This window comes from Panulirus ornatus, chromosome 53 (genome assembly GCF_036320965.1).
Source record: "Panulirus ornatus isolate Po-2019 chromosome 53, ASM3632096v1, whole genome shotgun sequence".
Taxonomy (NCBI): Eukaryota; Metazoa; Arthropoda; class Malacostraca; order Decapoda; family Palinuridae; genus Panulirus; species Panulirus ornatus.
The window spans coordinates 6,773,285-6,798,970 of NC_092276.1; the positions used below are offsets into that span (position 1 = coordinate 6,773,285).

Below are 25,686 nucleotides of genomic sequence, written 5' to 3' on the forward strand. Positions count from 1 at the left end.
ATAAACTATTGGATAACAGGTAATTTGATGTTTTATTGGCTGTAGCTTCGTTACAAAGTAAATTACGTGTAATGATAACTTTACAAATGATAATAGGCAAAAGTAATTTGTTTTTCACTTGATATGTTACTTGATGGGGTGTTACAGGAAGACTTAATTTAGATTAACAGAAATGGGATTAACAGAAAATCTTAAAACTAGTGACCGGGGAGAGCTGACAACCGATATGTAGAACGATAGCAACTTCTTTTCATGTGATATATAGCGCATCACTTACTCAACATAACACACAAACTAATGATATTTGAGCAAATTCTCGTGCAAATAAAAGTAACTTGTATACAAGATAAAGTACTGCAGTACCAGAGGAATATACCACACATACCTTCCCAGCATTATTCCCGGTAATTTTTGACTAATGTAATTGAAAAAAAAAAGATGTACAAGACATTAATTCAAACATTAGATTATTGTTGTTTATAGGATTCAGTAGATAGTCGGCTAGCTAGTGAGACTGACTTGGACTAGCCAGCCAACCTGACATAGTGCATGTGTCACGTAACTTCTTAATCCTAGAAGTAAGCTAGCAAGCCATCTTAATTCTAGGAAAAGCTAAGCTTGCTAGCCAACCTAATGTAGGATAAGTTAGCGTAGCAAGGCAACTTAATCAGGCTAAGTTACGGTAGTCAGCCAACCTGGCCTGGATTATGTTGAATTAGGATATCTAAACAACTTGACCTTGGGTACGTTCCCCAACTATACAACTTGATCATGGGTAAGTTAGTTTAGCTACCAAAATGTACTTCGGTAAGTTAGCTTCCATCTTTAACATTTCACATTCCTCTTTATACAACTTAATTCGGTTCCTTGTCTCCCTCAGTTCGTATTGCTTGTGCTGTGAGTTTGTGTTCCAAGCTGCCAGAATTGCAATTCCCTCCTCACTATAGCCAACATATTCTGCGTTTCACTCCTTTCCTCCAGCTTATTAATCCCAAGGACATTTCGGAATGATCTATCGCAACTTTTTTGCTTTTTAATAAGATTTCTCTTTTTCCTCTGTTTACATACCTTTTACATCCCCTCTATAATCTTATTTTTTTTTTCATATCCAATAACTATATTACTGAGATCTCCATGTTCTTCTCTGGTCATGAATTGATTACTAAGCTTCTGTAATGCCACCCTCTCTCTTATCCTGTTTCTTAATCATTTCACACAGCTCTAAAGTACTGACCTCTGGTATTTCATGTTTGATCCCTTCCTAATGTTTTCTTCTAGTTGAGGAAAATTGCCAAGTCCTGGTACTTCCCTGCATCTGATTCCCTTTCTAAAGATATTAATTAGATCATCCAAAAAGGAAAATAAAACTAATATATCATCCTTCCTGACACACATGATGTATCTAGGACGTATTTGAGTACTGAGAAACTTATAGCGGTAAATATTGTACCATCAATCTTTATTTTGTTACACATACTAATTCTTGGGCAAAGTTGTTCACTTTTCCCATGTCAATCAGTCAATAATTGCTGCATGGATACTTTTAAATATTAGATGATGTGGTAGGGTGTTTATGTGTGCGTGTGTGCATGTAAAATCATTGTTCATATATACGGGATAACACGAGTGTAAAACTCCCTGTGACTTAAAAATCACACCATTGAATCAAAAGCTGTGGTTTTTCAACTCCCAAATTTTACCAGACTCCCAAGAACTCACATTCACACTTGAATCAGGACCCCCCCCGTCACGCTTTACTTCCTTTTTTACTTTTACACAATAGGCTTGCTGGAATGTACATCATTAAACGTATTGAATTTCAGCATGCAGTCTACTGAGGTCTTGTGTATGTGTAATGACCAATTTGTACGGGAAGTAAGTTTTACGCTCGTAAGACGCCATTTCTTGAAAATCCTTTACTGTCATATAACTTCTTAAATCATGGATAGTGTCTACATTAGACATGTCCTCCGTCATTCTTATTCCATTAAATCTATACCATAACAAGTATTTCTTTACATTTTTTACAACTTTCATGAGTAATGTCAAGTAATGCCCCTTGGTGTTAAATCCCTTCATCTCTCGAAGAGCCTTTCACTGAAATTAACTACTTGTAATTACCTCTTTCTACTGAACTCTTGGGGTTTATCTTTGAAAGATTCTTTGTTGTCATACATACTGAATTTATGGTGTGTGTGTGTGTGTGTGTGTGTGTGCGCTTATCAGGGGACGAATATATGTAGATGAGTCCGCGGTGTTGACCCCGGTAGGTGATACAGTGGTGATCTCAGGCTGGCCGGGACATACGCACCAGACACCCTCTACGCTGGCTGTCCACATGGCTGACTGGTGTAGCACCCAGGCCGCTGGTGAATGGGCATTACTGACTGGCCCAGCAGCCAGAGCACAGATGGCGGGCTTGGTGATGGGCTGGAGCATCGGGAGCGGTGGTAGCATATGTGGGCCTGGTGTCTGGGGACATGGAGAGGAGCTTGAGAAAGAGATGGGGATCTGTGTAGGTGTTGGGGACCTAGGAAGGAGTAGAGGCATTTTCAGTAGATGAACCAGGGGGAGAAATCTGGGTATGAGCTGGGGACCTTGGGAAGAGCTGTGACCTGTTGAGCTGGGGACCTGGAGAGAAGTTGGTGACCAGGGGAAAATAAAGACCTTGAGTAGCTGTGTGCCTTGGGAGAAGCTGGGGACCTGGAGAGGAGGTGGACATTTTGGAGTTTGTGTGCCTGAGAAGAAACTTGTGACCTGGGATGTACATATAGTCCACATAGTAGGCACCATCATCATCACACAGCTAAGGCTTATCTGGAGCGAGACTCGATCACGAGCCCACTTTATTCATAGGTTGTTCTAGGAACCATTACGCTACTGAAGTTTCTGCAATCATTTACTGTGTTAAGAAAATTATCATTATTATTATTATTATTATTATTATTATTATTATTATTATTATTATTATTATTATTATTATTATCATTATTATTATTAATATTATTGTTAATAATAATGATAATAAAATAATAATAATAATAATAATAATATTATTATTATTATTATTATTATTATTATTATTATTATTATTATTAGACCAACTACAGTGTCACCTGACATGTCTCTCAAGTATCAGAATACATTGGTTCCATCATTGCTTCACGTGTTAACCCCTCGTGTTATCATTGCTTCACATGTTAATCTCTCGTGTTATCATATAAAATCACTGTATACACAGCTATGATGACACGTTGCTGCACATATCAACTCCTTAGTGTACATATACATACTTGGGTTGTACATTAAAGTATGATCTTCCTTTTAAGTCTGTGTTATCAATATTACTAAAGGTATCATGAAAAAATTACTGGAGATAATATGGTCGTCCTCCTCAGTCTAAGTTATCAGTATTACTGGAGATAATATGGTCGTCCTCCTCAGTCTAAGTTATCAGTATTACTGGAGATAATATGGTCTTTCTCCTCAGTCAAGTCATCAGTATTACTGGAGATAATATGGTCTTCCTCCTCAGTCTAAGTTATCAGTATTACTGGAGATAATATGGTCGTCCTCCTCAGTCTAAGTTATCAGTATTACTGGAGATAATATGGTCTTTCTCCTCAGTCTAAGTCATCAGTATTACTGGAGATAATATGGTCTTTCTCCTCAGTCTAAGTTATCAGTATTACTGGAGATAATATGGTCTTCCTCCTCGGTCTAAGTTATCAGTATTACTGGAGATAATACGGTCTTTCTCCTCAGTATTACCATACTTCTCAAGTACGAAAATTTAGTGGGAACATGTGAACGGTAAAGATATACAAAATTCTTCACCCATAAGATAAGTAGAAAAAGCTGTTTATTTTGGTCCATTGTGGAGTATATAAAAAAAATTCGAGTCCATGTTGTGATGATGTTATATTTGTCTCATAAAAAGTGAAGGCAATCTTTGGGGAAGGTGTGCTGGTGTAGTGAACAGTTTTGTGATGTTATAAGACAAAGGTTAGATTTCTTCACGTGACCAGCACATAGTTCCTTGTTTGATACACTGAAGGACTTCATGTTCTACACTTGACTACCTGTTCCCACTCACCTAATGCCTCATACCTAATTGGCTTAACAACGCCTTATTGTTCTCATATTAATTTCCTTTCCCTGGTGCGTGGGTTTAACCATGCTGCAAAGATGACATGAAGACATGGAGGCTAAGTTATCTCGTCCTATACTTATCCTTCTTCCCTTTTTGGTCTTTCAAAACTGAAATTGGTAATTTGTTTGAGTTAAAATGAATTTGTAAGTTAAGAGTATATTAAACTATATTAAGAGCGCTGAGTAGCCTTAGATGCTCCAGCGTTTGGCTTATAAGCCTAAATATTATAATCCAATCCTCATATTACCCTAAAGGCTACTGTTACGACCATTCAGCAGCACTGACAACTGTTAGATAAGAGTATGCCTTCTGGAGGACGGTATGATGTCATATCAGATTTGATGGTTCTTACTGTTAGCCTGTCATTATCCTCACCATAAGATCATAACGATGGGGATTAAGTTAAAAAATGTATGTAATGTCCACAGAGCTAATGAGGTGGTTGGCTCTTCTTACTACCATTACAGAGATACTGAGGATTTTGTACCCACTTTGAATGATACATCATCATATGTATATATATTTTTTAATAGTTGATCGCGGTTTCCCGCCAGAAACAGACGAAGAAAGGCCACATCGGCTCACATCCATTCTCGAACTCCCTATCCACATCCAGACCCCACAGACCTTTCCATGGTTTACCCAAGATGCTTCACTTACTCTAGTTCAGTACATTGACAGCACGTTGACCCCACGTTCCAATTCACTATCCCGTGCACGCCTTTCACCTTCCTGCATGTTCAGGCTCCGATTGCTCAAAACCTTTTTCTCCATCCTTCCATCTCCAGTCTGGTCTCCTCGTCCTCCTCGTTTCCTCCACCTCTGATACATATATCCTCTTTGTCAACCTTTCCTAACCCATTCTCTCCATATATCCATAACATTTCAACATATCCTCCTCTACTCTTAGCCACACCTCTTACCTTTAATCATTTACTTGATCAATCCACCTCACACCGCATATTGTCCTCAAACATCTCATTTCCAACACATCCTCCCTTCTCTACACAAACCTATCTATAACCCATGCCTCACAATCATATAACATTGTTGGAACCACTATTCTTTCAAACATAACTATTTTTGCCTTGCCAAATAACGTCCTCTCTTTCCACACATTCGGATACAGATCAGGAAGAGGTATAGGGAAGGTAGGATAAGGAACAGATCTAGATCAGAAGGTATAGGGAAGGCAGGATAACGAACAGATACAGATCAGAGGTTAAAGAGAAGGAAGATAAGATGAAACAGACATCTGCTTTCCTGAAATCGACTGAGAAACTAAATTCTAGGCTGTCAGAGTTGCAGATGGTAAACATTAATAATAAGGGAAATTCTATAACGTAATAATAAGGGAAATTCTATAACGAAGTTTTCTGCTGGAGGACAATATTGATATTGTAGCTGATGTATAGACATAGGACAGTAAAGCAGGAGGCTCCTCCCCACCCACCATTATAGACAGAAACAGGATAGTAAAGCAGGCTGCTCCTCCCCACCCCTGCCTATATCATAGTGAAGGATACTGAATGTTCAGGGAAGGAGGAAGGAGATACTGAGTGACAGGAAATGATGATGGAACATCGCACATTTTATGCAAGATAAAGAAACATACGGAAATGTCCACAATATGGGGACAGAGAAGCCTGGCCAAGAATCATTACATGAACGCGAGAGGGAACAAGAGAAATATGAAAGAAATATTACTAATGAATCAGTATGTCACTGTAAATTATTTCATGAATTTATAAGGAGCAAATTGCTAGATCAAATTACTGTTGATGAATTGCTGGTTTTATATATATATATATATATATATATATATATATATATATATATATATATATATATATATATATATATATATATATAGAGAGAGAGAGAGAGAGAGAGAGAGAGAGAGAGAGAGTTAATGGATGGTCTTGATTAGGGTCTCAGATTCCTGGGGATAGGGGAGAAAGAATACTTCCCACGTATTTCGTATTTCCTGCGTGTCGCAGAGGGCGACTAAAAGAGGAGGGAGAGGGGACTGGAAATCCTCTCCTCCAGCTTTTACTTTTCCAAAAGAAGGAACAGAGATGGAAGGCAAATGATGACTTTCCCTCAAAGGTTTGGTTTTCTGTTCTTGATGCTACCTAGCTAAAGCGGGAAGTGACAAAGATGTAATAATCACATCATCAGGGGAGACACAAGAAAGAAATATGTCAGTTGATATACATCGAAGAGACGAAGCTAGGACGCCATTTGGTAAACGTGCACGAAAGTGCACTTGGGAACTAATCGTGTTTCATTTTCCCCGTGGACTCGTAGGAATATATATATATATATATATATATATATATATATATATACATCCTGCAACTAGGATTCGAACCCATGTGTCGACCGTGGGCGGCCCATGAATGCGTCATGGTCGGGAACGGTAACTGTTACACCACCTTAGAATATTGTAAAACTTCACAGATATGCCAGGTATGGTGGTTAAAGGGTTGGCGGTCGATAGGAATGTTAACTATGTAATAGCGAGAAAGATGACAGAGAAAACCACAGAACCGATAAAGATAAGGTAAGAAGGTGGATAACCCAGGGTCTAGATTTACGACCACTCTTATTTCAAAGCAATGGTAATCTCGCTATTCTTTACTGGCATTATACTTCCAGCAACATGCTACACTATATATATATATATATATATATATATATATATATATATATATATATATATATATATATATATATATATATATATATATATATGGTCAGCCACATTATCGTGTGTGAACACTCGCTTCTGTTTCTTCCTGGTTCAGTCTCAAGCCAACATTTAAAAACTTCCTTTAACAAAGGCGCCATTAAGACACTAGACTGTATTTCTTGTGACCACCAAAATACTTAACATGAAGTTGAGCAGAAAAAAATAGAAGAATTAGGCCATATCTAGTGTGTGGTAAGTGATAACGAGTCAAACCTTGGAAAACAACCAACAAAAACTGGTCCCTCGGCAGTGGTGGACATTTAGCGTAAGATGGCTTTCTTGATCTTTGCACCCCCAGCTGCTCTTTACTTATTTACAAACACTAATTTGTGGACAAAGAATGTTGCATCTAAGGCCCATAGTTGAATTTTATGTGAAATATGGCCGCGTGATGGCCTGTTTAAAGCTGACAGGAATGATACCGTAACATGCTTTCAATCATGCACTAGTGTCGTTAATACCAAATGGTTGTAAACACCGTTACTGTGTATCTAGATAGTCTTGGAAATTTACCTACTCAATTTTTTTTTTATAGGAATAAGTGTAATAATCTAAAGTAAATTAACTGACAAAATGATAATCGTATACACATTAGATTAAAGTTACATCACCACCATCAACAGGGTTTCTTAAGTTGATGTCCTGGAGAGATGTGCTGCTTGCCTGTTCATCAACTGCATCATTAACTAATGCTTTGGGAAATCTATGATGCCATAGTTTTAGGATCTAAGGTGTAAAATTATTGGAAGCCTAATTATTAAATACTTGTTTTTATACTTCCACAAGTAACAATACTTGATATATTTTAGATTTTGTTCGGGAACAGTATAATGATACCAACAGCTGTACATCTACTCATATTCTGAATTGTTATTATTCCTCTTAACGTAACTAATCTCTCATAATAGGTAATGTCAGGTTAGCTCACGAACAAAGAAATAACTTGGAAATATTTTACCTGGTAAGTAGTTCCTAGGTTATACTAGCTCCTTTCATTAAGTTTAATGCATTGATTCGACCTGATTGAGCTTGTTATGTATCCAAGTAACTTGGTCGCCCAAACAGTTTATATATACGGACGACAGCCTCTCAATCATAACCTACTTAATATGCTCAATAGATGGCGCTTTTGAAAATTGCAAAAAGGTGAAAAAAGGGTAAATGAGAATCGTTAAAGATATCATTTTCTATACATTTGTGGTTGAATTAGTATCTTGCCTTACTTTACCTTCATACAGACCGTGTTTACATTCTACAGTGAGCGAGTGTCGTGTACGGACGCCTCCTAAACCTGGTATTATGGTGAAAGGCTTAAGTTATTGTGTTACTGTGCTGCATTAGTGGGAAGATGGCCATCAACTATAAGACGCAAAGAACAGAGGATGAACAGTACATAGGTCCCGAGGACGGTAAGACATTACCGATACCCCGGGAGAACGAATGTACTACACAGGCAAGCAACAATGTGGTAAGTACATCACCTTCCTCTTTATAACGTTCTTACAAGATAATGATATTTATAGATAGTGTAGTACATATTACATATAATATTGTGTAATGTGATAATTAAGCACGTTAGAAGTGTAACTGTGCATATTAGAGACCGTTATATTGGTTTACGTACGGTAGATTATCCTAAGGTAAGGTTACAGTGAGAAGATCCAAGCATGTTGGCTTACCTATGGCAGCTTGTCTTAAGGTTAAGTTGGGAAAATCCTTTGACATTTTATCCTAAGGTAAGGTTTGGATGGGAAGATCCAAGTATGTTAAGCTTATCTTTTTGTCCTTAAGGTAAGGTTGGGTTAGGTTTGGGCTTTGTTGGATAGTTTCATACGCATCACCTTTATATATATATATATATATATATATATATATATATATATATATATATATATATATATATATATATATATTCGCCATTTCCCGCATTAGCGAGGTAGCGTTAAGAACAGAGGACTGGGCCTTTGAGGGAATATCCTCACCTGGCCCCCTTCTCTGTTCTTTCTTTTGGGAAAAAAAAAAAAAATGAGAGGGGAGGATTTCCAGCCCCCCCGCTCCCTTCCCTTTTAGTCGCCTTCTACGACACGCAGGGAATACGTGGGAAGTATTCTTTCTCCCCTGTCCCCAGGGATAATATATATATATATATATATATATATATATATATATATATATATATATATATATATATATATATATATATATTATCACCTGAGGTAGGAGAGGAAGAATTTTACCTCCATATTCCCAGAATATTGTAGAAGGCGACTAAAGGGGTGGGAGTGGGGGATTGGATATCCCCTCCCCTTGTTTTATTTTCCAAAAGAAAGAACGAAGAAGGGGGCCAAGTGAAGATTATTCTATCTTAGGCTCGGTCGTCTGTTCTTGATGCTACCTCGCTAACACGGGAAATGGTGAATATGTATTAATTATGTATAAAAGATTTTGTATTTCAGTTTGGTGGAGAATGTTATACTAAAAAAAAATGATATGGCAATGGGTAACCCTCTTTCACCTGTATTAAGTAATCTTTATATGGAATTCTTTGAAATGAAGTTGCTAAATGATACCTGCTAATGCAATTTTGTTTGGCCAACAAATGAAAATTTACAAACATTTCTTCCTTTACTTAATGATTTAGTACCTTCCATCAACTTAAATGTAGGAATTGAAAATATTGGTGTTACCATTTTTAGACTGCGTGATCCATAGGGATGGAAACAAGTTTAAGTTTAGCATATACAGAAAATCTACCAATGTATGCTCATATATATCCATTATTACCCAGCTCAGCATGACTGAATTGAATTTATCATTCCTGTCTATGTTCCTTAGAGCATGAAGTATTTGCAGTCCAGAGTTTATTGATGATGAGTTTAAGAGGATATATTCTATTGGATGCAAGTTAAAGTATCCTTGATCTTTCATTGATAAATCCCATAATTTGGCAAAAAAAAAAAAAAAACTATGTTGAACCCGAACCTCCCCTTGACGCTAAGAACCTTTTAGTTTTCCCTTTGAATAATAATTGTACTTAACTTCCCATGTTGCTTAAATCCTTTAATGTAAATGTTGCCTTTAGCAACAACAATACTATAAGAAATATCTTAATCAGGGACTCACCAGAAAGTTCTGCAGGATGCATCTAAAGAGTACCATGTGGAAATTGATGCTTTATGTTGGGCTGACTTAAGCAGTATGAATATTGTAGAAGAACAGGACAAGAATCAAATGTCTCGTTTAATCATGTTTAAAATCATAATCATTGTATTGACAAGTAATGCCATCTCAGTTATTAGCTCTAACTCTTGTACCACGAGCAATATCATTAAATCTTCTATCATTGAATACACTGAGAATTGTAACATTACTATTAGTGAACGTATATACAAATTGAAGAGCTTTATTGTTAATGAAGTTTGTAAAACGTTCCGCATGTACACAATAAATTTTATGATACGCTTGTTGCCAGACTCGAACGCACCCGACCTCCATACGGATAGTCACTTGTTTACCAAATTCCCCCTAGCTACGTCTGTTATATTCCTCTCTTATATCTCCCCTGATGATGTGATTATTACACGAAAGTGTACTTGGGAACTTATCGTGTGTGTATCTAGTTATCTTCGTATTTGTACGGTATGGGAAGGGCGCTTTATTTATAATCGTGGGGCCTCATTTTTTGAACATTTACTACCATTATACAATTTCTTAGATTTATGTTTGGTGTCTGTAGAGGTCAAGAACATATCAAGAATCCAGGCTGTGGAAATGAGCTATTTGAGAAGAGCATATGGTGTGACAAGATGGAATGAAGAAAGAAATTAAAGGGTGTATTAGAGATGTATGGCAAAGAATGTAAATGGAATGAATTGTAGAGTGGTAGAATGGGTGAAACGTAATACTTTGGAAGGACTGCAAGACTGGGAGTTTGCATGGAGAGTGTATGATAGTACAACTGAAGGGGTTGATGGGTGTGGAAGATAACCTGTGACGTGGGCAAATAGGGTGGAGGAATATTGGAGGTAGAGTAATAGAGGAAGAATGTGTGGAATGGTGTATGTGAAGGAGGCATGTAAGATAAGTAGAGACTCTTGCCATGGTCACCTCGTGATGGGAGTTGTCGAAGCGAACGGGCGTCAGAGATGTAGATAGATAGACAGATAGATATAGAAAATGTTTTTGAGTTTTCAGATATCTTTTTCATAGTAAAAAGCGTTGAATAACCAGATTCTTTAAAATATGTCATTCTCTAAATTATTTGGATAGTAGAATATTGAAGCTGTGTGTACTATGACAGCAGGTGACTACTGGAAGGCACAGAACAGTATAAGGAGAGGAGCCAGTAGAAGGAAGACAAGGTAGACGGGCACTCTTGGTTGACAGGTTGTGTCCAGGATGTAGGAGTGATCCCAGGTCTGCTCCTGAGGAACCTCAACTACCGTCTCCTGCCTTGACAAGAAGGATAGAGGTACAGAACACTCGTTTGTGTTGGAACACACCTCCTGTGCCTCATGAGTCTCGTATACCACCCTCTCCATTGTCAAGTTGAAGTACAGCTTGTTCGTTGTGATCTCGTTGTCGCTGGAGAACACAAAGTAGTAGGTGCCGGTGATGGGGATGTCGTAGACTATCTTGTTTGTGTCCGTCCATCGGTAACTACAGCTACGGTAGGAGACGAGGGGTAGGGTCATAATCACGCCCTCACACCTGGCCAGAGCTTCCTCACTGCTTGAGTAGGACGACGCGTCCTCCTCGTTTGAACCGTCTCTCCTGTTGGTCTGGTTAAATTTCCCTCGTTCTAACTTAAGGCCTTCGGGAAAGAAAATATGCCCGCCAATAATTCTTTCAGTCGGATTACTTGATTTCCCTGATACACTATCCTCATCAAGATCATCAAACATTTCAAATGCCCCGTCATTATGGACGGTGTCCCAGTCATCCACAGACCTTGTTTCTCTAATGAACTTCTCAATTTTTTTTCTTTTATTAGGTTTTTCATCTGTACCTCTTTGACTGGAGGAGATATCAGTTGTGGAGCCAATTTTTCTTTCCTTTGATTCGAATCCCATGATTTGTCCGATTCTTTCTGGTATAGGTCTCTTCGCTCCTCGGCCAACAGAATGAAGAATTTGCAATATTTCTTTATTGTTCTTACTGATTTTCTTGGCCTCTCTTAACAGCTGGCGCAGATCTTGCCGCCTCTCTTCAGAGCCGTTTTGATAAAGTAAATCATAGGTTTCATCTGTCATCATCGGTCCAAGAGCTTTCAGGTTTTCATCTTCGGCAGGTCCTTGCTGGGCCGAAGTCTTTACCGAGTCCAATAGTCTGTCTTGCTGGTCCTTTTTGTGGTGAGCATCGCTCTCTCTAACAGGGTCCTCAACGTCTACATCTTCTAGCTCCTCGGCCGAGTCCTCCTCCCCGATCCAGGCACAGCGTCGGAGATTGTTCACGCCTCGAAGGATCATCAGCTGGGCTCCGTCCGTGCTATAGGAAAGAAAAAAAAAAAAAAATACATCCGAGATGAGAAGCTGCCAATTAATACGTCTATTCTTTATGGCTTCTTACGTTGCATTTTCACTTCTGACCACTTGGAAGAATCTCTTGTGGAGAGAACCACTGGTTTGCTTGAAAAGAACCTTACTTGAATTACTGGATTGTGTTATTAAATGTCATAGGCATGTATGATAGAGTTGTAAACCAGTTGCTTTGGCCTAACCTAAACCTAGTGAGCCAGTGGGATAAAGCCATGAACATGACAGCTTGGTTAGCCCCTTTGGCTAACAATTTGTTGCCCTCACCAACAATTCCCTTGGCCAAAATTTTACGTTATATCTCGGGACCTTTGCCAATGGTTCTTAAGGATGCTGAAGGATGATGAACTTAAAATCCCAACAGGAGTCTCCATTGGATAAGATTTTTTTTTTTTTTTCACCAAGAGTTTCGGTGTGTAATAAATACAACCCACCCAGAACATTGAGGATCTACTATGGGACTGACACACGACCTACCTGGAACAGGAGGAGATGGTGATCCTGGAGCCCTTCAGCAGATGAAAGCCCCAGTACTCCTTAACGTCGTCCTGGAGAGTGAGGGAGTGTAGCATATGGTGAATGGTGTGACTGGAACTGGTGGCCGGTTTTCCAGGACATACGTACAGGTTGAAGCTACCGTTCATGTGAGTCCGCTGCGACTGTTGAACCATTAACACCAGATCAGACATGCACTGTTTCCTTTCCAGTACGGAAGAACACTGTATGTAGTAGATACTGTTTATGAACCGGTGGCATATGAATATATTGAATATACACGGAAACTTTTCTTCACCCTAGTTTTTATTAATGAACTTTGGCAAAATAGTTTTAAAATAAACTTTGGCAGTCTAGTATAGTTTTGAAGCTCTTTTAAACTGGTAGCTTAGTCATAGCTAGGTTTGAAATGTTTTGAAGTGGTAGCCTAGTTGAAATCTTTAACTTGGGTAGCTTAGTGATAGCTTGGAGAAGATCTTATGAACATTGGCAACCTGACTTTGGTGCATAGTTTAGTTTTGGAGGCCTTATAAACTTTGTTAGCCTGGATTAATTCAGTTTTGAAGATCTAAACTTTGTTAGCCTAGTCGTTTGCCAAGATTAGAATAGTTTTGAAGATTGTATTTTTTACTTTTGTTAGCTTAGAGTAGTTTTGAAGATTAAGTTGTTAGCCTATTGTTATAGTTTTGAAGATATAAACTTTGTTAGCCTGGCAAAGTTTTGAGGATCTAAACTTTGTCAGTTTTCTATAGTTTTGAAGATCTTCCTGACTATGTTAGCCAACTTTTTTAGCCTAGCAAAGTTTTGAGGCTCTAACCTTTGTTAGCATATATTAGTTTACTTTTGATGATCTAAACTTTGTTAGCCTATATCATTTCTGTTTTTGAAGATTAAATCGTGTTAGCCTATACTATAGAGTAGTTGTGATAATCTAAACTTTGTAAGCGTATATTAGTTTAGTTTTGAAGATCTAAACTTTATTAGTCTAGATGACTCTTAATTTTGTTTGTTACCCTAGATTAGTTTAGGTTTGAAGATCTAAACTTTGTTAAGAATATTTTGGTTTAGTCATGAAAATCTTATAGCTTCTTGTTATCCTAGATGACATCTAAACTATGCCTATATTAATTTAGTTTTGAAGATCATCTAAACTTTTGTTACCTGAATTAGTTTAGTTTTATTTGTTAGCGTATTTTGATTTACTTTTGACTATCTAAACTTTGTTAGCCTGTTAGTTTACTTTTGAAATTCTAAACTTTGTTAGCCTAGATTAGTTTACTTTTAAAGATATATATTTTCTAAGGTTAGCAAGGCATAGACTAGTTTTGACGACCTCCTAAACTGCATTAGTCAAGTGTAGTTTTGAAGAACTTTATAAACTTTGGCAGTCAAGTTTTGATCACCTAAACTGGTAGCTTACTACATTTTTGAAGATCTCTTAAACTTTGGTAGCCTACAATAGTTTTGAAAATCTTATAAACTGTGGTAGCATAGTTTAGTTTGAAAAAATGTATAAACTTAGGTAGCCTAGGGTTGTCTGATGAATTTCTGAAGATCTGATATACTTTGGTAGCCCAATGAAAATCTTATAAATTTGGGCAGCCAAGAATAGTTTTGAAGATCTTATAAACTCTCGCGAACTAGTTTAGCTATGATCTCATAACCCCAGTTATATATGTGAGGTGTCTAGTTCTCTCGATCTGTCTCGTCTTAAAAAGATTTTGTCTGTGAGTGGTTATCGGCGCCTTTGGCAGCCTAGAATAGTTTTGAAGATTGTATAAACTTTGGCAAACTAGTATAGGTTTGAAGATGTATAAACTTTGGCAAACTAGTATAGGTTTGAAGATCTTATAAACTTTGGGAGCCCAGTATAGTTAGAATTTTTTTTTTAAACTTTGTGGCAACTACTGGGAGGTCACTTTAGTTTGGCGGCTTTGTATGGCAAACTGGTTTAGTTTTGAAGATCTTATAAACTTTGGTTGCCTAGTTCGTTTTGATGTTATAAACTCCGGCACCTTCATTGGTTTTAAAGATCTTACAAGCTCAGCAGACTAGTCGTTTACTTTTAAAGATCTCACAAAAGTTGACATCTTAGCGTAATTTATAAACTTTGGCAGGCTAGTGTAATTTTAAAACTTATAGATGTAGACTAGGCTGACACTACCAGCCTAGAATCAGCCTAGTATAGTTTTGAAAATCTTATATGCTTTAGCAGCCTAGGGGCAGTATAGTTTAGTTTTGTAAATCTTATAATAAAACTTTAGCAGCCTAGTGAAATTTTGGAAATTTTATAAACTTTGGCAGCATAATTTAGTTTTAAAGATCTTATAAACATTCTTACGTTTTAAAGATCTTACAAACCTTGGTTGCCTAGAATAGTTTTGAAGATCTTATAAACTTTAGCAACCTATTTTTTAGTTATAAACTTTGGCATCGCAGAAAACCTTGGTAGCCCAGAATAGTTTTGAAGATCTTATAAACTTAAGCAATCTGTTTTTTAAAGTTATAAACTTTGGCATCGTAGAAAAACTTTGGCAGCCCAGTTTAGAGATATTATAAAAAGATCTGATAATAAAAAGGTCTTATAAACTTAGGCATAAAAAGATAAAAAAAATCTTACAATCTTTGGCATTCAATATAGTTTTGAAGATGTATGAATTTTGGCAGCTTAGTAAAGTGTTGAAAATCTTATAAACTTTGGTATCTAAGTGTAGTTTTGAAGAAATTATAGTTTTAAAGAACTTTGCCAGCTAAGGAAGACCATTTACTCTTCCTGAATCATATTCATAAGGATACATCTTTGATATTGTGTCTCCATATGTCCAAACCATTTCAACACACCCTTTTCTGCTCTCTCAACCACACTCTTTTCATTACCACACATCTCTCTTACCCTTTCATTACTTACTCGATCAAACCACCTCATACCACATATTGTCTTCAAACATTTCTTTCCCAACACATCCACCCTTCTCCGCACAACCCTATCTATCACCTATGCCTCGCAACCATATAACATTATTGGAACTACCGTTCCTTCAAACATACCCATTTTTGCTCTCCGAGATAAAGTTCTCTCCTTCCACACATTCGTCATCACTCCCAGAACCTTCACCCCTTTCCCCACTGTGACTCACTTCCATTGTTCCAATCGCTGCTAAGTCCATTCCCAGATATCGAAAACACTTCACTTCCTCCAATTTTTCTTCAATCAAACTTACATCCAACTAACTTGGCCCTCAACCCTGCTGAACATAATGACTTTGCTCATATTCACATTTACTCTCAACTTTCTCCTTTCACACAAACTCAATCACCAACTTCTGCAGTTTCTCATTTGAATCAGCCACCATGCTGTATCATCGGCAAACAACAACAAATTCACTTCCCAGGCCCTCATCCCAACAGACAGTATACTCGCCCCTCTCTACAAAACTATAGCATTTACCTCCCTAACCACCCTTTCCATAAACAAATGAAACAACCATGGTGACATCATACACCCCTGTCACAGACCATCCTTCACTGGGAACCATCACTCCTCTCTTCCTACGATAAAAACTTTTCACTGCTTCTAGCAGCTTACTTCCTACACCATATACTTTTAAGACCTTCCACAAAGCATCTCTATCAACTCTATCATATCCCTTCTCCAGATCCATAAATGCTACAAACAAATCCATCTGTTTTTCTAAGTATTTCTCATACATTCTTCAAAGCAAACATACTACAACAATCCTCCTGCCACCGGTGTCCTCTCCTGCCACCGTTGGCCCCCCCTGTTGGTAGCGATGGTAGCAAGCATTACCTGTGCTAGTATTAGTGAGTGTCACTTACCTGGCACCAGAATGTGGAGACGTGGCGGGCCAGGAGTCGCTGGTCGGTGGGCATCATGGTATAGTGTGCCGGTGGGTAGATGACGAGGCGCACGTACAGAGGGATGGTGATGAGAACGGCGGGCAGCAGCACGGCGAACATACACAGTCGTATCACTCGCCGGGGACCACGTAGTAGCTCTGGCCTCTCTGAGACACACAAGGTTACCATCTCAGTCAGTGTCGGATGGAGAATTCATTGTACTTGATATTGTTCGAGTACTGTACATATTCATACATTGGCCTTTTGACTGTATTTTTTTTATATGGTAGCGGGTACTGATCCGTGGATGTAAAGGATAGATAAAGGATAGTTGTGTCTGTGGTATGTGGTGGGAGGGCTGGTGGTATAAGAAATGAGGCGTGGTTCCTAGTATGTAGAGAGATCACCAGTGGAGATAACCTGAGCAAGAGTATATATGTGTCAAAATTGGCGTGAATCAAGGAACAGAGGACGACTGAAGATGAGATAGAGGTATGGATTTAGGAAAGGTTTGAAGTATGTTGACCTGATATTGTGGAGGTAAGGTGTATGTGAGACTGAGTATTGTAAACTAGTAGTTACGTAACGAATATCTGCAAATGGGGCTGCTTTTTGTATTTTCCCGACGTTTTCCTAGGACCGAAAGGTATATATATATATATATATATATATATATATATATATATATATATATATATATATATATATTTTTTTTTTTTTTTTTTTTTTGCTTTGTCGCTGTCTCCCGCGTTTGCGAGGTAGCGCAAGGAAACAGACGAAAGAAATGGCCCAACCCACCCCCATACACATGTATATACATACGTCCACACACGCAAATATACATACCTACACAGCTTTCCATGGTTTACCCCAGACGCTTCACATGCCCTGATTCAATCCACTGACAGCACGTCAACCCCGGTATACCACATCGCTCCAATTCACTCTATTCCTTGCCCTCCTTTCACCCTCCTGCATGCTCAGGCCCCGATCACACAAAATCTTTTTCACTCCATCTTTCCACCTCCAATTTGGTCTCCCTCTTCTCCTTGTTCCCTCCACCTCCGACACATATATCCTCTTGGTCAATCTTTCCTCACTCATCCTCTCCATGTGCCCAAACCACTTCAAAACACCCTCTTCTGCTCTCTCAACCACGCTCTTTTTATTTCCACACATCTCTCTTACCCTTACGTTACTCACTCGATCAAACCACCTCACACCACACATTGTCCTCAAACATCTCATTTCCAGCACATCCATCCTCCTGCGCACAACTCTATCCATAGCCCACGCCTCGCAACCATACAACATTGTTGGAACCACTATTCCTTCAAACATACCCATTTTTGCTTTCCGAGATAATGTTCTCGACTTCCACACATTCTTCAAGGCCCCCAGGATTTTCGCCCCCTCCCCCACCCTATGATCCACTTCCGCTTCCATGGTTCCATCCGCTGCCAGATCCACTCCCAGATATCTAAAACACTTCACTTCCTCCAGTTTTTCTCCATTCAAACTCACCTCCCAATTGACTTGACCCTCAACCCTACTGTACCTAATAACCTTGCTCTTATTCACATTTACTCTTAACTTTCTTCTTCCACACACTTTTCCAAACTCAGTCACCAGCTTCTGCAGTTTCTCACATGAATCAGCCACCAGCGCTGTATCATCAGCGAACAACAACTGACTCACTTCCCAAGCTCTCTCATCCCCAACAGACTTCATACTTGCCCCTCTTTCCAAAACTCTTGCATTTACCTCCCTAACAACCCCATCCATAAACAAATTAAACAACCATGGAGACATCACACACCCCTGCCGCAAACCTACATTCACTGAGAACCAATCACTTTCCTCTCTTCCTACACGTACACATGCCTTACATCCTCGATAAAAACTTTTCACTGCTTCTAACAACTTTCCTCCCATACCATATATTCTTAATACCTTCCACAGAGCATCTTTATCAACTCTATCATATGCCTTCTCCAGATCCATAAATGCTACATACAAATCCATTTGCTTTTCTAAGTATTTCTCACATACATTCTTCAAAGCAAACACCTGATCCACACATCCTCTACCACTTCTGAAACCACACTGCTCTTCCCCAATCTGATGCTCTGTACATGCCTTCACCCTCTCAATCAATACCCTCCCATATAATTTACCAGGAATACTCAACAAACTTATACCTCTGTACCTTTGTACAATGGCACTATGCACGCATTCCGCCAATCCTCAGGCACCTCACCATTAGTCATACATACATTAAATAACCTTACCAACCAGTCAACAATACAGTCACCCCCTTTTTTAATAAATTCCACTGCAATACCATCCAAACCTGCTGCCTTGCCGGCTTTCATCTTCCGCAAAGCTTTCACTACCTCTTCTATGTTTACCAAATCATTTTCCCTAACCCTCTCACTTTGCACACCACCTCGACCAAAACACCCTATATCTGCCACTCTATCATCAAACACATTCAACAAACCTTCAAAATACTCACTCCATCTCCTTCTCACATCACCACTACTTGTTATCACCTCCCCACTTGCGCCCTTCACCGAAGTTCCCATTTGCTCCCTTGTCTTACGCACTTTATTTACCTCCTTCCAGAACATCTTTTTATTCTCCCTAAAATTTAATGATACTCTCTCACCCCAACTCTCATTTGCCCTTTTTTTCACCTCTTGCACCTTTCTCTTGACCTCCTGTCTCTTTCTTTTATACATCTCCCACTCAATTGCATTTTTTCCCTGCAATATATATATATATATATATATATATATATATATATATATATATATATATATATATATATATATATATATATATATATATATGTGTGTGTGTGTGTGTGTGTGTGTGTGTGTGTGTGTGTGTGTTCGTCATTTCCCGCGTCTATGAGGTAGCGTCAAGAAAATCCTCACTTGGTTCCCTTCTCTATTCCTTCTTTTGGAAAAGTTTTAACTGGAAGGGCAGCATTTCACTTTATTATATATATAAAGTGAAAGCTGGTAGCAGATTTTCTCTAATGTACATATAAGTGAATACGACAGCGTATTAAGATTTGTTAATCTCCTTTCTTATGTTCTCTATTTTTCTCTTTATTATTCTACGTACATTAGAATAGTAGTAAATGAAAAGTATCACAAGTTCTCATATCTGAGACTCTCACTGCTTCGTTAGTTATTCCAAGTGTCATACTTTGAAAACAACAGCTCAAGTTAAGACTAGACTAATATAGGTAGAAGACGCCACTGTAATTTACATACATTGTTGTTGGAATATAACTTAGTCTTCTTAATATTACGTCTGCTTGATATATACAGTATACCATGTGTTACCATACTTACAGTTACTTTGACAACATCATTAGTAGTGCTGTCAGAGCCACGTGGTGATACCCCTGGAGGACCCCGAGGCCCTGGTACTAGTAACGTTGGTAGGGCCACATGATACCCCTGGAGGAGATGGGTGGCAAGGCATGACAACAAGGCCACATGAACACTTCCATATTCAAGACAGTTACGTTGACTTCATTATTATGATACATATAGCAGCCTGCTGGCTAGGGACGACCTACACTCTCTTCAACCTGTTACATATCTCAGACACTAATTTTGCTGTTAATGGGCGTGTTAGTGAGAGAGGTCAGTGCTTTTGAAGTTGAGTTAGGTGTGAGTAAGTGGGGTCAGTACACGAGATGTCAGGTGGTAGTGAGTGGGATCAACACATGATGTTGAGCCATACATTAGTGGATGAGATCAGTACAGGTGCTCCTGAGTCAGGTGTTAGATGATCTACTCGACGATATTTTAGCTTGTTGTCCTACACTACCCTCACCCGTCCTCCCCTACCTTGTTGTCCTGCACTACCCTCACCTGTCCTCCCCTACCTTGTTGTCCTGCACTACCCTCACCTGTCCTCCCCTACCTTGTTGTCCTGCACTACCCTCACCTGTCCTCCCCTACCTTGTTGTCCTGCACTACCCTCACCTGTCCTCCTCTACCTTGTTGTCCTGCACTACCCTCACCTGTCCTCCCCTACCTTGTTGTCCTGCACTACCCTCACCTGTCCTTCCCTACCTTGTTGTCCTGCACTACCCTCACCTGTCCTCCCCTACCTTGTTGTCCTGCACTACCCTCACCTGTCCTCCCCTACCTTGTTGTCCTGCACTACCCTCACCTGTCCTCCCCTACCTTGTTGTCCTGCACTACCCTCACCTGTCCTCCTCTACCTTGTTGTCCTCCCCTACCTTGTTGTCCTGCACTACCCTCACCTGTCCTCCCCTACCTGGTTCTCCTGCACTACCCTCACCTGTCCTCCTCTACCTTGTTGTCCTGCACTACCCTCACCTGTCCTCCTCTACCTTGTTGTCCTGCACTACCCTCACCTGTCCTCCCATACCTTGTTGTCCTGCACTACCCTCACCTGTCCTCCCCTACCTTGTTGTCCTGCACTACCCTCACCTGTCCTCCCCTACCTTGTTGTCCTGCACTACCCTCACCTGTCCTCCCCTACCTTGTTGTCCTGCACTACCCTCACCTGTCCTCCTCTACCTTGTTGTCCTGCACTACCCTCACCTGTCCTCCCCTACCTTGTTGTCCTGCACTACCCTCACCTGTCCTCCCCTACCTTGTTGTCCTGCACTACCCTCACCTGTCCTCCCCTACCTTGTTGTCCTGCACTACCCTCACCTGTCCTCCCCTACCTTGTTGTCCTGCACTACCCTCACCTGTCCTCCCCTACCTTGTTGTCCTGCACTACCCTCACCTGTCCTCCCCTACCTTGTTGTCCTGCACTACCCTCACCTGTCCTCCCCTACCTTGTTGTCCTGCACTACCCTCACCTGTCCTCCCCTACCTTGTTGTCCTGCACTACCCTCACCTGTCCTCCCCTACCTTGTTGTCCTGCACTACCCTCACCTGTCCTCCCCTACCTTGCTGTTCTGCACTACCCTCACCTGTCCTCCCCTACCTTGTTGTCCTGCACTACCCTCACCTGTCCTCCCCTACCTGGTTCTCCTGCACTACCCTCACCTGTCCTCCCCTACCTTGTTGTCCTGCACTACCCTCACCTGTCCTCCCCTACCTTGTTGTCCTGCACTACCCTCACCTGTCCTCCCCTACCTTGTTGTCCTGCCCTACCCTCACCTGTCCTCCCCTAACGTATTGTCCTGCACTACCCTCACCTGCCCTCCCCTACCCTGTTGGCCTGCACTACCCTCACCTGTCCTCCCCTACCTTGTTGTCTTGCAATACCCACACCTATCCTCCCCTACCTTGTTGTCCTGCACTACCCTCACCTGTCCTCCCCTACCTTGTTGTCCTGCACTACCCCTCACCTGTCCTCCCTACCTTGTTGTCCTGCACTACCTCACCTGTTCCCTCACCTACCCTTGTTGTCCTGCACTACCCTCACCTGTCCCTCCCCCTACCTTGTTGTCCTGTACTACCCTCACCTGTCCGCCCCTAACTTGTTGTCCTGTACTACCCTCACCTGTCTGCACTACCCTCACTGTCCTCCCCTACTTGTTGTCCTGCACTACCCTCACCTGTCCTCCCCTACCTTGTTGTCCTGCACTACCCTCACCTGTCCTCCCCTACCTTGTTGTCCTGCACTACCCTCACCTGTCCTCCCCTACCTTGTTGTCCTGCACTACCCTCACCTGTCCTCCCCTACCTTGTTGTCCTGCACTACCCTCACCTGTCCTCACATACCTTGTTGTCCTACCCTACCCTCACCTGTCCTCCCTTCCTTGTTGTCCTGCACTACGCTCACCTGTCTTCCCCTACCTTTTTGTCCTGCACTACCCTCACCTGTCGTCCCCTACTTTGTTGTCCTGTAATACCCTCACCTATCTTCCCCTACCTTGTTGTCCTGTAATACCCTCACCTGTCCTCCCCTACCTTGTCCTACCCTACCCTCACCTGTCCTCCCCTACTTTGTTGTCCTACCCTACCGTCACCTGTCCTCTCCTACCTTGTTGTCCTGTACTACCCTCACCTGTCCTCCCCTACCTTGTTGTCCTGTGCTACCCTCACCTGTCCTCCCCTACTTTGTTGTCCTACCCTACCCTCACCTGTCCTCCCCTACCTTGTTGTCCTGTACTACCCTCACCTGTCCTCCCCTGCCTTGTTATCCTGTACTACCCTCACCTGTCCTCCCCTATCTTGTTGTCCTGCACTACCCTCATCTGTCCTCCCCTACCTTGTTGTCCTGCACTACCCTCACCTGTCCTCCCCTACCTTGTTTTCCTGCACTACCTTCACCTGTCCTCCCCTACCTTGTTGTCCTGTACTACCCTCACCTGTCCTCCCCTACCTTGTTGTCCTACCCTACCCTACCCTCACCTGTCCTCCCCTACCTTGTTGTCCTGTACTACCCTCACCTGTCCTACCATACCCTCTACTGTCCTCCCCTACCTTGTTGTCCTGCACTACCCTCACCTGTCCTCCCCTACCTTGTTGTCCTGCACTACCCTCACCTGTCCCCCCTACCTTGTTGTCTTGCACTACCCTTACCTGTCCTCCCCTACCTTGTTGTCCTACCCTACCCTACCCTCTCCTGTCCTCCCCTACCTTGTTGTCCTGTCCTACCCTCACCTGTCCTCCCCTACCTTGTTGTACTGCACTGTATCACTCGTCTTCCCCTACCTTGTTGTCCTGTACTACCCTCACCTGTCCTCCCCTACCTTGTTGTTCTACCTTACCCTCACCTGTCCTCCCCTACCTTGTTGCCCTGCACTACCCTCACTCGTCCTCCCCTACCTTGTTGACCTGTACTACCCTCACCTGTCCTCCCCTACCTTGTTTCCTGTCCTACCCTCACCTGTTATCCCCTACCTTGTTCCTACCCTACCCTCACCTGTCCTCCTCTACCTTGTTGTCCTGCACTACGCTCACCTGTCCTCCCCTACATTGTTGTCCTACCCTACCCTCACCTGTCCTCCCCTACCTTGTCCTGTCCTACCCTCACCTGTCCTCCCCTACCTTGTTGTCTTACCCTACCCTCACCTGTCCTCCCCCACCTTGTTGTTCTACCCTACCCTACCCTCACCTGTCCTCCCCTACCCTGTTGTCCTGCACTACCCTCACCTGTCCTGCCCTACCTTGTTCTGCACTACCCTCACTCGTCCTCCCCTACTTTGTTGTCCTGTACTACCCTCACCTGTCCTCCCCTACCTTGTTGTCCTGTACTACCCTCACCTGTCCTCCCCTACCTTGTTGTCCTGCACTACCCTCACCTGTCCTCCCCTACCTTGTCCTGCACTACCCTCACCTGTCCTCCCCTACCTTGTTGTCCTGCACTACCCTCACCTGTCCTCCCTTACATTGTTTTCCTGTACTACCCTCACCTGTCCTCCCTTACCTTGTCCTGCACTACCCTCACCTGTCCTCCCCTACCTTGTTGTCCTGCACTACCCTCACCTGTCCTCCCTTACCTTGTCCTGCACTACCCTCACCTGTCCTCCGCTACCTTGTTGTCCTGCACTACCCTTACCTGTCCTCCCCTACCTTGTTGTCCTGCACTACCCTCACCTGTCCTCCCCTACCTTGTTGTCCTGCAGTACCCTCACCTGTCCTTCCCTACCTTGTTGTCCTGTCCTACCTTCACCTACTTTGTTGTCCTACCCTACCCTCACCTTCATTTGTGCGCTTGTCTCCTCTGCTATCAGTGTCTACTATGATCAAGGCAAGACAAGATACTTCACTGATATTAATTATCAGTAAATAATCTTACGTCAGAGAAATATATAAATCTGACTTTCCTTTTGATGATGCATTCCTTTCATAATTGTTGGGTAACTTCACCATTCACACTTTTTCTTGAAATCCCCGTTTTTGCAATTTGCTCTCTCCATGTTTTCCTGTGGGCAGTTGAGCCGAAGGAGGGATTGCTGGGGACGCACATTCTATTTGACCATCCTTTTTCACAACAATTTAGGTAGATGATGTCAATAGACAACCTGGTCATTTCCCTGTTCTTCCCTTGTACCCTCACCTGGCTTAAGGAGGGTGAAGTTATTTTCGTTGAGGAAAGAATAGGAAGCCCTGATGGTCTTGGGCTCCTGAGGTAGGTAAAGCATGGATCCCGCCGTCGACATGGCTCTCTCGCTGCTCCTGTTGACACTGAGTGTGGTACCCACCTAAGTCTTTAACACGGATGTACCTCGTTAAACAAAGTTTTCTTATTGGAAAAAGATTTTTCTATCAGAGTACACATCTCCCTGACAGTGGTTGAAGATCAGACTGGCACATCTCTCATGCTGAGAGAGCAACACTGGCAACGCTCACGCCACTCTAGTTAGTGGAGAACTGTCCGTCCCACCAAGTTATGGCCTTATATACGTACATGTCCCTAACCTCCCCCACCCCCACCACCACCACCACCACCACTACCACTACTACTACGTGCAGCGGGCTGTGAGAGTACATCACAGCATCTTCACCACCACAACGTGCAGCGGACTGGGAAAGTACATCACATCCTCACCACCACGTGCAGGGGACTGGTAGAGTACATCACAGCATCCCCACCACCACGTACAGCGGACTAGGAGAGTACATCACAACATTCTCACCACCACCACGTGTAGCGGAGTGGGGGAGAACATCACAACATCCCCACCACCACTACTACGTGCAGCGGACTGGGAGAGTACATCACAACATCCCCACCACCACTACTATGTGAAGCGGACTGGGAGAATACATCACAACATCCCCACCACCACTACTACGTGCAGCGGACTGGGAGAGTACATCACAACATCCCCACCACCACTACTATGTGAAGCGGACTGGGAGAATACATCACAACATCCCTACTACCACTACTACGTGCAGCGGACTGGGAGAGTACATCACATCCCC

At 41.6% G+C, this 25,686-nt stretch overlaps 1 protein-coding gene across 2 annotated transcripts; it reads right to left on the reverse strand.

Annotated features, from left to right (window-relative positions):
• On the reverse strand, positions 1-25,132 carry LOC139765205 (uncharacterized). 2 transcript variants are annotated; one of them, XM_071692507.1, is made up of 5 exons: positions 24,815-25,132; positions 16,775-16,962; positions 12,920-13,101; positions 11,411-12,395; positions 1-2,472 (listed from the first exon to the last, which is right to left on the reverse strand). In XM_071692507.1, the coding sequence occupies exons 1-5, from the start codon at positions 24,915-24,917 to the stop codon at positions 2,185-2,187; spliced, it is 1,746 nt and encodes a 581-aa protein (XP_071548608.1). In that variant the 5' UTR covers positions 24,918-25,132; the 3' UTR covers positions 1-2,184. The 2 variants fall into 2 exon arrangements, with proteins under 2 accessions (XP_071548608.1, XP_071548609.1); XM_071692508.1 differs by lacking the exon at positions 1-2,472 and having other exon boundaries at positions 3,905-12,395.
• Between the last annotated feature and the right edge of the window lie 554 nt (positions 25,133-25,686).

What these genes read in the sequence shown, in the direction of transcription:
- LOC139765205 (XM_071692507.1), bottom strand. Translation starts at nt 24,917, where the DNA reads ATGTCGACGGCGGGATCCATGCTTTACCTACCTCAGGAGCCCAAGACC. An exon ending in CTTCACCCTCCTTAAGCCAG is followed by an intron (nt 16,963 to 24,814) that starts GTGAGGGTACAA and finishes TGTGTGTCTCAG; the next exon opens with AGAGGCCAGAGCTACTACGT. An exon ending in ACCATCTCCTCCTGTTCCAG is followed by an intron (nt 12,396 to 12,919) that starts GTAGGTCGTGTG and finishes TCTTTCCTATAG; the next exon opens with CACGGACGGAGCCCAGCTGA.